Raw genomic sequence first — 18,280 nt, forward strand, 5'->3', positions numbered from 1 at the left:
AAAGTGCCATTACCAAATGGAACAATATATTGGTAACTACAGGTTCTTAAATCAAACCCAGTTATATGATGTTAATGGGCAAATTGGCTGTGTTTAGACGTTTGTCTACTTATTAAATCTCTAATGAAAGGCACGCCAACAAATTGGCTAACATTTTCCACTGAAGATGATTCCTGAAATATTTCTAATACATTACAGAGCAAGCCATTGTTATTAAGAGAAATGACACAAGCATTTCCCAGCAGCTTTATCTGTAATGGTAGCATACCTCTACAGGTCGCCAGAAATTTTAATGTGTTATATTAACCTCTCATTGCAGTTGTTGAGTTCTTATGCTCCTTCCTCTTGACATCTCTTGAAATTAGAAGGCACAGGTCTCAAACATACCAGATAAGCTGAAATTGATGCCTCGTGACTTTTTGGCCCAGTTGTATATGATGTTAGTGTAACTATTTTCCTGCTATACCATACCCCTGAATAGGAATAAGTGCACTTACTTGACTCAATCAGCCATCTGTGACTCCATCAGCCACAGTGGAAACTAATGGTAATTGCCAATTGTTAACCAGACAATAGCAGATGCTAACTTTAATATCCAGCAGTGCTCTTCCGAGCATCTTTTATGTAGACATGGTCTCACTTTAATATGTGTTTTCTTTCCCCAAAATACAGCAACTTAGTGAAGGCTGATTAGCCTAGGGAGCTATGTGACTTGAAGCAATGAACTTTGAGGAACGGCAGCCGATGTTCTCTTTCTGGTCCACCATATGCATAATAGAAAGAAAAAAAAAAAGATTTTGTTTAAAATTCTTTTTTAACATGCAGTTTTTCCAGTGAATTTTCACAAAGAGCCATGCGCTGGATGCTGACACGAGAGTAATGCCTTTCCTGGCAACGCACTTGCCTTCTATTAGATAATCAATTAGTCTCAGAACATTAAAAAGCAAAATGCTGCAACAGGATTTTCCACCAAATTCAAAAATATTTGCTAAAGGATTTCACCGCTGCCATTTATTTCCATCTAAGCACACTGGCCATGGCTACACAACAAAACGCCGTTGTTTTGGCACCGGAACAGCTTTGCAGCCCTGGACCCGGAGGACATCTGGAGTCTTCTGGGTCACGGTGGGTCCTTTTTTGCAGAAATTTGCTTGCCTCAAATAATGAATGAGCCCATTTTCGCTTTGACTGTGGCCTGCAGTCTACAAGAGACATTAGGAGCAATTTGTAGTCAACGTGCAGGTCTGTTCCATCTAAAATATTATCAATGAGCTTGTCAACCCGAGCCTTAACCTTCTTTGTTATTTTCATCTGCTCCTCTCTCAGATGTCTCTCCTCATACCCATAACCTCTGAAGACTAGCAACAGGATGTCATACACCTGTTTTGCTCAAGGCTGGGACTTGGAGCCCTGCGCGATATTGTGTAGGCATTGGCTCGCTTGCTGCTTTGCTCAACGTATATGTCAGAATGTCAGATGATAGTTGTTGTATCTGCAGCTGTTGCATGAGCAGAGTGCCAGGGGCACAACTTTCCTGCAGTGAGCTTTAATTTGCTCTCCCCTCCCCAAAGAGCTCCCGCGTTTCACCTTGCTGCTGCTGCTGCAGCTGGAGCTGCGCAGCCCGCGAGCACGCGCGGCGCGGTCTGGAGGTCTGTGGGCTGCTCCTTGCATCCTTGCTCAATGAGGCATTTTGGTAATTGTTTGCGGGAAGGTATTGTAAACACTGAGGGATTTATATTCGTGCGAGTCAATCTGCAGTATATTTGGATGCTGTTCCAGGAGAGCTACTTGTAGCCTAAATAAGCCATAACCTGCCAAGATATTCATGGGAGATCTGACTAGGTTTTTGACTGCTCTCAGAATTAGGTTGACAATCAAAACAGATGTAGAATGAGACTGCAACTGGATTGCCAAAGGCAAAAAACTCCTGTCAAATTCTTTAAAGGAGCAAGCTGATAAACCACTGTAATACACAGGAATAGTGGACATTAGCGACTAGACAAGGACACATATGTCCACCTTCGGATTTGTTCAGGACTGCAGATTTGTATTACAAATTAGGTAGCAAGGGCATTGGAAATAATGCTTTAAAATACACAGACAGGGCAACTTTAAAAACACAGTATTACTGCATGAATATTACAAGATGTTTCTCAGTGCTGTTTTTTTTTAAATACGTGCTTTTGCAGAGTTGCTGCATTTTGACGTGACATGTTGGGAAGGCAGAGATCATCTGTAATTTAAAACAAAGCAATAGAGATCTTGATTAAAAAGCAACACAATTCTGCATTACTGGGTATTGCTTTGGTTATATTTATTATTTAAGTAGACACGAGGCATTTTGTCTTTCATTTGAAATTTTAACTAAGTCAAGACTAAATATGTAAAATGAGGCTTCATCTTCCATAAGGAAGATAGGTGCCGTGGCCTAACGTGTACGTGTGTATCCTGTCTAAGAGTCGCAACTCGTAATTCTTACATCTAGGTCCTCGTAACAGACAGAAAAGGAGGGGTTTGTGGGATGAGGCGCAGGCATGAAAGACACTGGTGGGAGACAAAAACGACAACTGGATTACAGCTGCCTGCTGGGCAAATTGCTGGCTGAAAGGACGTCGCTGCATATACAGATGCCTCAGCATCTACACTCACTGTATGGTAAGTCTTTGTGGTGTTTCAGGTTAAATCTGACTGACAAATATGACAAATATTTAATGAAACCTTTGCTTGGGGGAAATGCTGATTCATTCAAAAGGGAACGGTGCACAGGAGAGGGTTTGTTTCAATGAATATCCTAATTTGAAGAAAAAAAAGTAGGAGAAAAAGTCATAATAGTTTTCATGTGATTTAACAGTTTAAAAAAAAAAAAAAGGAGAAAACAATTTATGGAAATGCCTTTTGCTTTCATAAAGTACTTAGTAAGGTTTTTTCAATAATTGGTAGAAACTACAGAATTATAGAGCCTGAATAATATTTTTAATTATGTACTTCTAAAGGATTTTTACTTTCTCGAAGGCTACTTACCCTTCTGTTTTGCACAGCTACAGAGGGAGCAAAATGGCAAAAGGAGTGCGGTCTCATGCTCCCAAACACACCTCCTAAACACCCATGGGCAGCAGCACCAGGGAGCAGCACGCTGTTCCCAGGAAGCAGTCGTGGCTCCAGGCTGTTAGTGACTGCTGCACTTTGGCTTGGTGGTCACTTGGCATGGGCGGCCCATTGCACAGAGTGCCACAGCACTGCGCAGCTGAGCGTTTGAAGTATCTGCTGGCAAAACCACACACCCTGCTCCATCTATGCAGATGGATGGGTCCAAGTGGAGAGCAAGTCCTTAGGCACTAAATAAGTGGGGTCTGTGATCTCTCACCCCTCTGATACCCATGCCAAGTTCTCCTCTGCATTCTCTGGCATTCTCTGGCCCATGCAGACTTCTGAGCATCTCTGGGCTTGCAGAGCACAGAAGCCCCAGAACAAAACATCCCAGAACAAAACTTTTTTTTTTTTTTTTTTCTTAATTTTCCTTTTTCTTCTTTCCAAGAGGATGCCATCCCTATATTAATACTTCTCTAATCTTTTTAATTAAAATCAAATCTATTTTGATACCTTTCCACCAGACCCACCACTATAATCCTGAAGGAAGGACAGACTCCCTTTGCTGCAGTGTAAGGAAATGTCATTTCTTGCATTATATTTCCAGGCAAGTTAGGCAATGTTCACTTAATTATTTTTTCTTAGTCAGAATTCAATGCCTTCATATCCTGGTTAGATCTTGATAGGAAAATAAAAGAACATGTCAAGAGAGGGGTTCCGTTACAAATGGAGTGCAAAAATTATTTTGGAGAATGCCCATTTGTGAGTGATTTCTAGCCTAATTCTGCAAACCCTGGTGGTTTGGACAATCTAGCAACCAGAGGTTTTGGTTACTTGCCCAAACTAACCCTAAAAAGCAAACCTTTGGAAGCTTGCCTTTCAGTTTAGTGTGTGATATAAATAGCTCTGCTAGGAGCAAAACAAAGGAGGTATTGCAGAGAGCAGCCAAGAGAGACTACATGAAACATTTGATCGGGCCATGTTTTGGGCTTCTGTCATAGCAACGCTGCAAGTTAGAGACACGCTGCTGCTGTTCCTGCTGTTAATACTTTGTCCGTGTGACACAAGGCAATGAGCATCCAGCATCTCATCCGGTTCTGTGAAAGAAAGGCTTGCTACCCACCCCAAAAATGTAATTAACGTAATACTTGGTGAGTCCTTCTGGTGGTGGCTTTGCTGCAGAGCTTCTGCCTCAGGTGGTGGAGTTCCACCTGATTCAGCACGGAGGACAGAGGTTGGGTTCAGGGCTCCCTTGCCTCCACATCCCAATCTGGGTGAAGTAGGATCCGATAGTGAGGGCACAGAGTCACCTTTCAAAGTGCTGCTTTTTCTTAAGTTAGCTCTTGTGACTGCCAGAATTATTAAGTGTATCTATACAGACACAGATTCAGATCTGAACAGGTTAACGGCCCAGAACAAATTGGTTGCTTGATTAATTGTAAGTGTTATAGTTTTGCTATGGTATCCCTAGTACTTGCTGCTGTAACTTTGGGAACTTTGCTCTTCTGAAAACTGGATCTGTGCATGAGCAATCCTAAGGATGGAGGCTGAAACAAGGCAGAAACACCCATCTCTGATTAAAAGACAGAATTTCCAACAAAGCCAAGCAAAATCTGATAACTCCAAGGAAACCCTAGAGCCTCCTCACAGCTCAGCTGACATCCAGATATTTATGGGCCGTGTAAGAAAATTCTGGCCACTTTATCTGCATCCACTTTCCTATTTCCCCCTTTCTTTGTGACTGCTCAGCTTTGATGACAATATGCTGTAAAACTGCCACTCGCTTGGCCTTTTTTTTTTTTTTTTTGTGTGTGTGTGTGCCTCCTCTTCTGGCTTCCAGTCAGTGGTCATCCCCATATCCCATTCCTATTCCTCCTGCAGAATTGGGATCATCTCATGCTGTCAAAATCCGAGGGCTGGGCTGCTGATAGACACAGCTGATGCACAGTGGAAGAGCTTCTCCATAACTCCCTATTACTAATCAATGAGCATGTTTGATATCCTGGCAGTGCGGTGTTTCAGAGTAGCTGAAGGAAAATGGGAACCTGCAATACTGGCATTACATCACAGGCAGTGGTTGGTCATTGATGTCATCATTCCTGTAGTTTGCCTTATATATACAGCCTGCAGTGACTTACCTCCGATCTACAAAGGTATGGATTTGAAAATGAACATCACCAACTTTAAAATCACTGTGCAATGGAAATGATTCTAGCTCAAAGGGGAGGCGAGGTGTGAATCTGGGGTTTTCTCTTGCCTATTTAAATATCTGACTCCTTTACAGGGTACATGAGATTACTTGTCTTTCCATGTAGACTATAATGAGGATATGAATATCTTGTGTTTTACCATAATTTTGCCTTATGGATGAATGCAAGTTTTGTGTGCATAAAAATGTTTATAGTCATACATTTTCTGTTTACTCAGTGAAATTATTATTTCTTACCGCACCAAGCTTAAGTATAAAGCAGAACATCTTTCAGCAGTTAACTTTGCCTTTGTTATCCTCTGTACTATGCATGTGCATCGCTTGATCTTAAAACCAAGAGCTGTGGATGATGTCCCTTGTCTTTTCTTCGAGGCTGGCTCCTGGAGGTCTGCCTTCCAGTTAGCAGCGCCGGCGAGCAGCAGCACCTGTGTCTCCACGCCAGACAGCTGGCACGCTCCATGCATGCCACCGCGCACCATCTGTGCCACACATCACGTGCCAGTTACGTGACTGGGGAGAGTCAGGAGGAAGAAAGTAAGTTCATAGTGTGGCTGTAGTGGGGTTGGGTTTGTGCACTGAAACCTGCAGCGGGGTCGGTCCTTTCCCGTCTCCGCCTGCTCTCTTTCTGAAGCAGTGCTGCTCTTACAAGCCTGGTGAAATCATGATATACAGGGAGAATTTAAGCTTGAGATGTTCAGGGGGCATCAAGCACAGAAGGCATTTTGTTTCTGTAGAGTCTATAAGGAATTGTTTGGGGTATTGAAAGCATTAGGTATTTTTCAATGCATAAAGAGACCATTTTTCCAGTAGAAACTCTATTCAGCTTAAGAAAGAGACCATTCACAAATAAAAGCTCAGCACCTCTCTGTAAAAGAGCAGGACCCACATCCCCAGTGATGCTGTGAGCTGGCAGTCTGCCAGGGCACAAGCAGTGGTATCTGCTCTTAGAGGCATGCCCATGGGGTAATGATTCCCCTACAAGAGCAGATCTCACCAGTAATTGGGAGCCATCAGTCCCCTCCATGGGTACGTGCTTTGCCCCAAGATGACCATCTTTCTCAAGGGAAGGTGCTCTCTGGTACAGCCAGTAGATGTGGAAAAGGAACTTTTCTCTCCACTCTATTCTGTGCTTCTCATTCTCTCTCATACAGTAGGTCAGGGCTGTGAGGCACCTGGAGGATATTCCCGGTCCTGCGTGCTCAACACTATTGTTGTGAGTCCCCACAGGGGTGACAAGAAATGAGCTCCAAACAAATGCTTCTTCATAGGTGCAATGCACGTAAGTGCATTTTTGGATCATAGTCCAAGAATGCATCCTTTGTGAGATAGCGAATGTGCCAGGATGACTTGCCTTTTCTCAGTCCGGCACTTTCCGTTGAGTGTAGACAGGGTTGGGAGTGCTACACATCAAGGAGAGGGGAATTAATGAATGAGAAAACCTTGACATTTACGCAATTTAGGCATGTTACTTTTATTTAAGTTTTTTTTTCTTTTCATAGAAAGGGTGCAGAACCCTTAGTGAATAGACCTGTTAATGCCTCTTGCTTTTTGTGTTTATATGTGCCAGTTCTAATAATTGTCACATCGACCTAAGTGAGAAACATCCAGACATGTTTATGGAAGAAGCCGTAGGGCTTTAGTTCAAGTGACTTCTGTTACTCCTGGGTGGGGAAGAAGGGAGGTCAATAAACAACAGAAATTTGTTGGTTTCCCAGTGCCAGGATTTATCACGTGTAAATATGTAGGACTTTGGAAGCCATTAATTATACATAAAGTCGATAACCTATCTTAATAGAACTTAAACTGAAAAAAGCAATCTCATTTAAGAAATAAGCCTTTCCATACTGTGAGTTCACGATTGTCAGAGAAAGGACAAAAGCTGAAAACATGCTCTGGACCCGCAGTAATTGCCATTGCCAGTTTCTGAGTTCATACAAAGAATTGCTTTCCATGTAGGCATATCAGGAAAGATAGAAATTCTGGATCTCAAAGGTCTTATCTGTGTTTAGGATAACCAGCATTGCTAGTTAGCAATGGACAGAGGAATTCTGGAGAAACAAGTGTGACAATTTGCTCTTTTATGATATTAGCAAATTGTTTTAAATATTTAAAAGGACATACCTTATCTGCAGTTTCATTTTCTCCCTAAATGAATCAAGAAGAAAAATAGCGGATTGCTAGAAAAATAATAGTGCTACTAATAATACTATTAATGTTAATTCCACCACAGCTCTGCTGATTTCCAGAGACTACAATCTGGCCATACATAATGCACCTGAATTTAGACTTGAATTTTGCTTCAGTAAAATTTGTAAGAAAAGTATGTATCCATGAATACCCAAGCTTCAAAAGAAGTTCCAGGGCCCAGTTCACAATTTTTTTCTAGTGACAATTAATCTTATGCAAGTTGGGAAGATCTGTCATGAAATCATCATTATTTCATGCTGGTACGGCACAGTTTATTCTCTTTACTTTGTGCTTTATCTTTCTCATGGAAGATCAGGAACCAATTCTTGGCCGTTACTTTTGACAGCAACCATTTTAAATGAGCCAGACATGAGCAAAGTGAGGCCCACACGTGAGTAGGGGTTGCCAGGTTCTGTCCGTTTTTTCAACTGGCTAATTGTGGAAATATTTTTTGCTCTTTGTTTAGAGGGATGGGTTGGTTTGTTTGCTTGTTTCCTCTGGAGCGGGAATTTTTGTCAGTTCTCGCCCTTGTTCCACTTTGCAGGAGCAGGCGTTTGGGTTGTTAGCAAGTGACATGCCCGGGAATATAAAAGAGCACTACATCTTTGGAGATGTTTTGCAGTATTCCCCAGCATACTTGTTTGTTACAATTTGAAAGAAGCTATTGAACTGAAAGGAGGGACAAACAATTTACAGGCGGACAAAGCCAGGGAGATCTAGGAGCGTCCAAATTTCCATGAAACGCTCTCGTTCCAATTCATATTTAAATGGGCTCCAAGCAGCTGGACAACCTTTCTGTGGCCGACCACAGCTGATATTTCTAACCAATGGGAAATCAAATGCAGTTTGTTGAGAGCAGATGAAAAATGTGTGTTGTAGTCTTTTCAACGTAAGAGAATAAATACCAAACTGCTGGAGCACGTCAAGATGCTTAAGTGCAGTGGAGCAGGTTGTCAGCACTGTGAATTGGCATAACTTTTCTGAAGTCATTCTCTTTATGCTGGCTTACAACAGCCAAAAAGCAAGCCAAGTATTTTGATGCTTTTCTGTTTTTTTTTGTTTATTTGTTTGTTTTTGCACAAATTATTATTTTTTACAACTGTGTGTAGGCAACAGTGACTGCTGTCCAAACATCAAATTTATGAAGGACCAAATCCTACAGTCCTGATTGAATTAAAACGTGTGATAGACCTGAGGAAAGAGGAAGCCTAGATCAAAAAGATGTTTAAGGACTTATACATAACTTCTGTAGGCACTGTTTTCACTGAAAATGTTCAGCTGTGGACTCTTTATTAACAGAGCATTGAGTATTTCCATGTATGATTACTAGACATTCATTCTAAATCTTCTCCTTTTCAATGGGCAAATTATTTTTTGTCTACTTCCCTTCTACTAATTACGATACTAAAAGACTTCAGAGTTATTCAAGTAATGACTAAGAAAATAAAATTCCTCTGTTAATTTTGAGGTTCAGCTGTCACATCTGTAAATCTGTGATGAGGAGAAAAGTCTAAAGTAACTATCTGAAGTAACTATTCTCCAATTTATTGCTTGAAGATAAAATTAGATAAATGAGCTATTGCCTTCTGCATACATAAAAAGGCGCTCATGTAAGTGAGTTGACACTGTTAGTGTCTGGTGATGATGATCACCAAGGAAAATCTAGTTCTTGATGCATCCTAGTTCCCATCTCCACGAATAAGAGTTTCAGGAGAAATCTGAGTAGTTATTTTGTTGGATGATACGTATTTCTCCAGTAGGAGCACAGCTTTGCTCTGTGTGGGCCAGGCATGTCCTAGATAACGCGGTCAGTACCTACTCGTGGAACTGGTGACTACATGCAGTGGACAGAGTGGAGCTATGGGAGAAAATGAGATAAAACCCAAACTGTGCCTCAGAGAGCAGAATTTAACTTCTCCAACTGCTGTAGTTAAATGATGCCCATATCTGCTTTCTGTTGCTAATATATTGTCTTGGGTTTCTTTGGAGAATGAAGCAGAGTTTAGGTGACAAGTAGACTCTACTAACTTCTCGTGAAGTTAAGATAAAGTATCTGAAGTTCACTTTTATTAATAACCAGTTTTGTAGTCAGTAGAGAAAAAATAATAAAAACTGGAGGAAAAAAAAGAAAAAGATGCAAAAGTCTTCACAAGAATGTGATCTTCCAAGGCCAAAATTAGTGAAAGAAGGCTACCTTTGGCTTCCACAGCTTTCCAGAGTTTTCCATAGAGGAAAGTGGCTGCAGGGAATGCATATTAAATATATCCTTTAATTTGGTTTTACACAAGTAAAACCTTGAGTGAATGTTCTCACTTTATGAAAATTGAACAAAATTGCTGCATGAAAAATAAAACTATTCACACACTTTTGTTTTTAATAAATAAAAACTTTTACCTAAGGGAGGAAACAATCTGGATTTGGTGCAAATATGAAAAACAAAGAGAAATTATTAGACAATGCCTTTTATTTTTTTCTTTAAGTAGGCAAATGGAAAAGAAGTATCTGAGCAAGACATTGATCCTGCTTAGAATTTTATATTCAAATACTTCCTAATTGTATATTGAAAAATATAGCATTAACAGTCTTTCCAGCTTAAGTGATTGCAAGATGGAAATAGTGTCATTGAAATTGGCAACATTCATCATAAAGAGCTACTATAAATACTGCATTGGCTTCCAGAAGTTGTCCTTATAAGAGACATTTGTTAAATTGTGAATGTCACAAAAAAGTCAGTGTTAGACTGGGGCTCTCCCAGATGTTTGCTGGGAGCAATCATCAATAGTACAGGAACTTGTCAGTGATTAAGATGGCACAGTTCTCTAGCTACATGACTTCCCAGTAGCATAAATTTCTGTGATTTCACTAGTGTCACCGATGCTAAGACAATTTACATTAGTTGAAGATCTGACTGGAGGAAGTCTCTGCTAAGCCTCTGGCTTAAATGAGGGGTTGTGAATATTGACATCTAATTTTTTTACGTGGGAAGAAATATGGAGAAAATATAATGCAACATCAAGCAGATTTCTATTCTTATGTTTTGTTCTTTCTCTAACTTTACTTAGATGCGCTTGCAACTGCATGGCAACTGCATCTGACAGAACAATAACTCATGCCAGGTGACCTTGTCCAAACACGTGGCCTGAACTTCAAGGAACTATACTGTTTTCGTAATGGATATTGGATTCAAATCTTGCAAAGATGCCTTTTGAAGATGTACTGATGAAATATGCACTTAAAAGTGGGAACTCTCCATCCCAAATCCAACAGGGATAAGAAATTTGATAGATTAGTTCACCTAAACGATACTAACACATTGTTTATCTTCCTAGCCATTGGGTTAAGAGCTGTTGTGCATAACTTTCTTAACCTTAACCTCATCTGCTCATCTCTGGGGAATCCAGACGAGTGCAAGGGATAAACGAAAATCAATGCTGAGTTTGGTTCTGGTAAATGTTTATGTCTGTATGCAAAGGAAGAAGAGAGAGAGCTTGAAACTATCCCTTCCCAACGAAAGCTTTTAATTAAATGAGGTCTTAGAAATGTGGAGTGTGATCTTTGCTGTGTTTTGATTTCGCTGAAGATTATGACTAGACTTGCCAAAACCAACTGCAAAGTCTTACATTTGTAAACTTCGCGCACAACAGTCATGAATTCGATACATACCAAAGAAAGAGCCCAAGCGCTGATGTTTACATTCCTAAAGTCTTTACAAACAAGGAGAACAATAACAGCTCTTTACAGATTACTGTGGTCAGGTTCTTGTGTACAGCACCGAGTGACCTTTCCAAGTTAAGCAATCTATATGTACTCAACCCCAAGTGTTGTAAAAAGCTCAGGTGTATCAGCTTACCATGAGTTAATATGAAATTCAGAAAGAATGATTTTTACAGTATCCAGCTGCTGAATATCAAATGATTGAATTTTCCATTGTAAATGAGGACCTTTCTCTTATGTACGTAGGCTGCTCTGAAAGTAATGCCTCTGAAAAGTATCAAGATTGGTTATGTTCATAAATACATCCTATCTTTGCAGCTAGGTTTGGACTTTCTTTTCATACAAAAGGAATGTGGAAACAAATAGAAAACGTACAATACAGATTCTACGTAGTACTCATGTATGCAACTGTAATAGAAAAAAATAATCACTGTCTCATACTGTCAGCAAGTGCTGTTCTGCTTCTGAAAACCTGAGCATTACTGGTTAGGCGGAGTGAGATAATGAGAGAAACATCCTGTGAAATGGTAACTCAAGCATTTGGGTGCCTGAACTTGAGGAAAGGGCACATATCATCAGCCATATTCCATTCTCAATTCGCTACAGGAAACTGCGAGAGAAATGGTCTAAAACCAGGCAATCAATAATTTGTATAGTGAACACAGTGTGCTGTTAAGTGGTCTAATCTTTAGAACTCTCAAACATGAGGTGATACAGAAGAGGAATTACTACGAAGGAGAAAGCAACCTGAGGTGTAAATCGTAAGAACAAAGACTCAAAGGGAATTTGTACTACATTGTTTTTGCATTAGAAAACCTGATAGGTCACAGAGTTTAGGTGGTCTTTTGCAGAGAATTTTCTACAATGAAAGATTGTGTAGGGACATACTCATTTCAGCCACAAATCCACCAATGTCTTCTGCAGAATGTTTGTTTCCATGCATCCTCATACTGAGTAAAGTTCTGTAGCAGTTTTCCAGTTCCTGAGTATGCTGCTGCTTCCTTTCCTAGCTTGCTTCACAGTGCTGGAAAGAACCATTTGGATGACATCCTGCTAACAAGGATCACAATTGTGTTGTGCATTGAAAACCTTAACAATCTTCTCCAGAAACTCTCTGAAGAGTTTCTGATATTTGAAATAGAAGCACAATCCAGTAATTCCAGATTTTAACAACATACTCATATAAAATCTCTCTGATGTTACAAAGAACGTGAGGAAAAAGAATTCAGTTCTGAAGGCTGAATTGGCCTCTACCATTTGATTTATTATTCTGTTAAGTAATTAAACAGAATCATAGACTCATCGGGATCCATCAGGCCAGAAAGGGCGGCTGGCATCATTTAAGTTCATCCGTGTAACATGAACCATGAGATATCCTAGAACTGTTGAATTTGTTTGAATTAAATTTGAATTTCATTTAATTAAGTTAATCTTTTAGGGGGAAAACTTAATCTCAGTTTCAAACCTATGGGTTCACTCAACTGAGGCAATAGTCCAGGGAAGAATTTTTCTTGGGTAAGGGACTAAGTAACTTGAATAACAATGATATTGCTTTTGTCTCCTTGTACTGTCCAAGTGGTGATTAGGTCTGAACTTTACTTTCAAGGCAATAGCATGCTTCCAGGGGTTGACTCACTGAGTGAAAAGAGAGTTTTCAGTACTGTGGGTCTGAGTGGATTAACAGACTGTCTATAAAATGAGGGAAGAGAATCAGAAGGGAAAGAGGAAAAAGACAAAGAGAGAGTAGAACTTGGAATTGAAAAAGTAATTCCAGTTCCAGATGAAATATTTCATTATATCTGATGGGTTTAAAAGCAGTTCGCCCAATGATTTTTGATTTAACAAGGCATTGTGTGAAACATGGCGTTGTTCCTTACAGGAAATAAAGAACAAGAAATGTACTTATTTCTTGCATACTTGTATTGCGAGTGGAATGAAGTTGTAATGTGGAAGTAATAGCTCTGAAGCACAGTAACCTTGTGGTATTTCCTCTTGGAGCTGTACGGCTTTATCTAAAAGTGAGAAATGAGACTACTGAGCCTGGAAGGATGTTACTAACTCCTAGAAGTTCAGCCTGCGTTCTTTCTGTCTTTCTTTCTGTCCTTCTTTGTGTCTTTCCTTCTTTTTCTTTCTTCAACTGAAAGTTTTTATTAAATACCTTTAATGTGTTGGCATAATTCAGTCTTGTCTCACAGAGAGATATTAAGATCCCTATGGAGCCAGCTGGGGCCAAAGCCTGAAGCGTGAAGCCTCTGCTATCATAGCCCAATTCAGCGCTTCTCAATTCTGTCTTTTATTTCTCACAAACGTTGTGAAGAAAATGAAGTCCAAGATGTGTGCTCTGAACATTTACCGTTGCAGCACAAAGAGGCAGGATTCAGATGAAGTTCCAACAAAGCAAGACAATGTTCTGTTTTCTTTTCTCCCGAGGTTTATGCATGACCTTTTTGTTGTTTTACTCCATTGCTAACTCACCTGGACTGAAAGCAGAAAACAAAATCCTAAAAGCCCCATACACCAGTAGAGGATGCCTTGGAGGATGTCTTGGAGATGGCTGAGCAGAACCATGCCACATCTGTCCTAAGCTCTGCACTCTTGGGTTGTGGGTGAGCAGTGCGATGAGCCGCGTGGTGCTTGGAGATGCTTCATATTCCATGCTGCCACGTGTCCGTGTGCTGATAACTCTGGGGAAGTTCTTCACTGCCGTGTTTCATGAATGCATCCCCTTAACATGATGTGTTTTTTTTGTTGAAAAAGGATATTTGAACTTGATTTAATTAAAGCTTTCAGTAATTCTCCCTTTCACGTGTGGACTTGGCCTCTGCCTGCTCCTGAAGTGCTGTTTGTTGGTGTGAGTAGAGGCAAAGAAGAGTAGCATGGGCAGCAGGCATGGTGGTGAAGGATTGATGGTTGGACTGGATGATCTTAGTGGTCTTTTCCAACCTTAATAATTCTGTGTAATTACGGACTTTTTCCCTTCCTTATTCTTTTCCAGTTTCTTTACTTTCTTTACTGAAGAAACACCCTACCCTTTTTTTCGCCTCCTCAGCCATTGACAAGGTTTTTACACAGTTCCTCCCTGTTTATTGCAGGACCAAAGTTCACCCTACCCACAGCACTGCAAATTGCAGCACAGCCCTATCTTTTGCACAGGAGAAGCAAAGCACGTGAGGAGGGAGCGCGCTCCCAGCTGCCAGGGCTGACAACCAAAAGGTGCAAGATGGGACAAAGCAGAGCACAGAGAGTGATGTGGGAATGTTAACACTTGCAAGGTACCCTCTTCTTTCCAGCCTGCTTTGTGAGGACAGAAAAGCTGCTGGGCCTTTGTCCAAAAAAGCACTTAAGCATGTGCTTGACCTTAAAACATGTGAAAATCCTCTTCACGTCCTCGTCCATTCCTAAGGTTTTCTGTTACCTGGATGTGCATTTAATGGAATAAGTTTTCATGTCTTTCACCAAATACTTAGGGAAGATGATCCATATTTTTTACTCTCAGAAAATGTGAAAACCTGTTTGTTATATCCCAGCTGTGCAAACAACTTTCCAGGAAACTTAACACTGGGCCTTTATCATTTGGTGGACTGCGCCAACCCTTGATTAGCAGGGGAGAGTTATCACATGGAAAAAAGTGTGGAGGGATTGTTTTGATCCAATCTCGTATGGGATTGAGAAAGGGAAAGGATTAAAGTGTCTTAAACATAAAGCTTGGCAGCAACTGTCGAGAACCAAAATGGAAATAGTTTAAGAGAGCAGTGCAGGCAATAACTCACTTGGGGGGTCGGCAGAGGACCAGAAGAAGTGGCCAGACTGACATTGCTTGGTTTTATTAACTCATCCATAATTAGCCCATAGCTTAGATACAATTTAGCTTGTGCCATATGGGCTAATATAGTGCTGAAAGTTACCCCCCATGCAGGTGACAGTCTGTCACACTGAAGGAAGATTAGCATAAAACAAACAACAATGCACTCTTAATTATAGTGGCACCATTTGCAACGCCATACTTAAGGATGTATAAGCACCTCCATTATAACCCAATCTTCAAGATTTTATTAAGCAGACATAAAAGGCAAGTGCAAGGCACACATATGCATCCCCTATAGTCCAGTGAATCTCTTCTTCAGTTCTCAGGCAAATGCTTCTTTTTTTTTTTTTTTTTTCTGAAACAATTCCCTCTCCCCCCCCCCTTATTATTATTATTATTATTATTATTATTATTATTATTATTATTAATGGTGTCAATGCCTAACACAGACCCTTTTTTGCATTTCTGCTGGTTTTCCTTACACGGTAGGTGGAATGAATTGGTCTAGGTAAAACATGTTGGGCAAATAGATTTGGGTGGTTTCTGCTTTGATAAAGGCACAGCATAATGGTGGTTAAACTCAGATAAATATTGGTGGTTAAACTCAGAGAAAGCTACACTGTGTGTCCGTCAACTTGATTAGAACTTTTTGGAGCATACATGAATCTAACTAAATAGTAACATTATAACCATGTAGGCAGTAGATGTTCTGTGAGTATAATTTATACTAGGAAGAAAGTAAGCCACCATCTTTATTGATTCCTCTTTATTGAATAGGAATTGCACTATTAAAATGATACCCATGTGTTGCTGATACGTCCTGCATTTATGTTAATTTGGCTACATATTGCCAATATTTTCATTTTAAAATCAAGAACGAAATTCTGAGCCAAAGCCTTTTCCAAATTGTTCTGAGCCTTTGACACAAAGCAGCAGAAGCCATTAGCATTCTCAGTTAAGGCTGATCAGTCATGCTGTTGAACCATTTCTTCTCTTCCCCCCCCATATTTGCTTTCCTGTGTTATCCAGATAAAAGGGAAGTTCTCCCTCTAATAAGTTGTATGGACTTTTCTTTTGAAAGGCAGCCTAATCATTTGAAATGTTTTAAATGAAGTGAGTTTTGTTATGCAGACAGGAGCTAAATTTTTTTTCTAGCTCTCATCGGCTATTTATGTGACTCTATGGTTTTCAAATGGTATAATGCTAGAGGATGCCAAATGTCCTGCCATTTAATAACCAGTAGCATACAGAGCTCTTTTCAAAATGCCACCGCTCTGAGCATCTGTTGTTATTAAGTAAGATGATCAAATTTTGTACAGGACTTCAATTTTGCTTTTCACATCACTTATAGAGCAAGAATAATATGCAGTCTGTGTATAAAACTAATGTGCTGGGATCATTGAGCCAATTGCTGGTTTTTGTGTTCTGCTTTATTGCAGATTGTAAAATAAACTTTGGCCTTTTTTTTTTTTTTTAAATAAATGTCATAAAAATGCTCTGTGAATCAGGAGAGTGTCAGCAATCAAAGCAATTTAACATTGTAATAATTAAAAATGCAGTACTCCAATGTAGTCAGCACTGGTTCACATAAAAAGCCACATTGTTGGTCCTTAATAATTACGTTATTTGACAGACATGAGAAAGAAGTAGAAAAGGTGCACGCCGTTAGCATCAGACGAGCAACTAATTCTTATTGTTTCTGAAAATTGCACTTAATTCCTTTACTGTTGCTGCCTTTCAGCTAACAGATGTGCAGGAATGTCCTCGGCTCGCCATCGCTTTTCTCTCCAGCAGAATATGACTGACAACAGAACACCAGGGAACAGCTGGGTCGAAACGCATAATATTTTCCTGCTAGAGAAAGACGCTGATTAGGCTGTGGAGTACCTAATTGGGTAAGATGCCCCTCATTTCCAAACTATAAAATTCAGATAGTGCATAGCAGCAAAGGGTGGACGAGCTGGCAAGAGCTGTATGTTTGTCCCGCAGCACCACTGGACCTTTAAATTGAGCACTGCCTTTACAGTTGTGTGGGAAGGTGCCTGAGCTTGGTAATGTGCAGAGCCAGGATCTTGGGAAGGGACTGCAATAGCACTGACCATTCTCCTCTCTCTTCCAAAGTTTGCATACGCACAGGGGAAGACTTTCCCACAAGTTCCTTTTTTATTTCAAGGAAAAATAAAGCAAAGTGGAAATAAAGCACAGGTTTTGCAGATGCGGATATTCTTCCTTGAATATCCTAAGTGGTGCAGGCTTCTTCCTTTCTTCCTTCTCTCCATTGATTTCTGTATGTTGCTGCACAGTGACCATGTAGTAGATGGAGTGTTGTTTCCAAACTGGGTAGAGATACAGAAGTTTTGGTGGTGGGACTATGGCAAGGGTAGAGCTGGTATGCTCACATCCCCTAGAAGTGGCAGACTAGTAAATTTGGAGGACAATTAAGCCCATCCTGTCTCTGGAAAGAGCAGAAAAGAGGATTGAAAATGGACTGTGCTGATGAGGCATTCTTTGCCTGCCTGGAAAATATGAGAACTTTTTCAGTTCTCACCATCAGACTGTGGAAACATTCCCAGACTCAGGCAAACTGATATTTTTTTCATTCGCTCCATCTCTATTGCTATTTTAGCCTAGTATTTTGTTTTATTTTTTCTAAAATGTAGCTTTGAATGTGTCTCCCATCCCACAGCCTGCAGTCTCTAGGTGTAAGCTGAGAGAGCAGTTGAAAACACGGCCACAAAGAAGTTCCCTACATCCAATTCTCAGTGCACATTCACTCATAGGACCACTTGTTTGTTACAACCTCTATTAAAAACACACCTTGTTTTTCCTTCTGTTTTCACAAGCGTCCAAGCAAGTGAAGAGCTCTTCAAACTGAAGTGAAAGCTGCTTACTACTACAAGGCAGAGAGGGCTCAGCCCTATGCACAGTGGTTGGGAGATGCACTTTGCCCACCCAACATCATCCAACGGTCTACAGGCTGCAGGCTGACAACTGTGGGCTCGGGCGTGAAAATCTTGCTCTGATTTTTCTCCTCTTTCTTTGCTTTGTGCATTCTGGAATGATTTTAACAGCCTGTCACCAGTAGCATTTGCTGTTCTTCAAGAAAACAAATGATTCAGCAGCAGCAGTTTGATGTTGGGATAAAGGAATAATAAATATTTGTGAAGTTTGTGATACATAAGTGTCACAACTGATCTGAAGGTAAACAAATCGGTGTCCCTCCGACCGTGGCCAGAGGTGAGTGTGTGCAGGAGTGTCTTGTCTGCAGCATCTCAGGA

The 18,280-nt window shown here is 40.4% G+C and overlaps 1 protein-coding gene across 2 annotated transcripts; it reads left to right on the forward strand.

The window, feature by feature from the left end:
• The first annotated feature begins 2,506 nt into the window (after nucleotides 1-2,506).
• LOC149917131 (uncharacterized) lies at nucleotides 2,507-18,004 on the forward strand. Of its 2 annotated transcripts, XR_016468599.1 has the most exons (6): nucleotides 2,507-2,655; nucleotides 5,097-5,240; nucleotides 5,669-5,830; nucleotides 14,290-14,469; nucleotides 16,744-16,897; nucleotides 17,846-18,004. XR_016468599.1 is itself a non-coding variant. In XM_090144632.1 (4 exons), exons 1-4 carry the CDS (start codon nucleotides 2,535-2,537, stop codon nucleotides 10,587-10,589), a joined length of 471 nt encoding a protein of 156 aa, XP_090000758.1. In that variant the 5' UTR covers nucleotides 2,507-2,534; the 3' UTR covers nucleotides 10,590-10,628. The 2 variants fall into 2 exon arrangements, 1 of the variants encoding a protein (XP_090000758.1); XM_090144632.1 differs by lacking the exons at nucleotides 14,290-14,469; nucleotides 16,744-16,897; nucleotides 17,846-18,004 and adding an exon at nucleotides 10,546-10,628.
• Nucleotides 18,005-18,280: the final 276 nt, after the last annotated feature.

This window comes from Phasianus colchicus, chromosome 8, assembly GCF_987193195.1.
Source record: "Phasianus colchicus chromosome 8, bPhaCol1.hap1.1, whole genome shotgun sequence".
NCBI lineage: Eukaryota > Metazoa > Chordata > Aves > Galliformes > Phasianidae > Phasianus > Phasianus colchicus.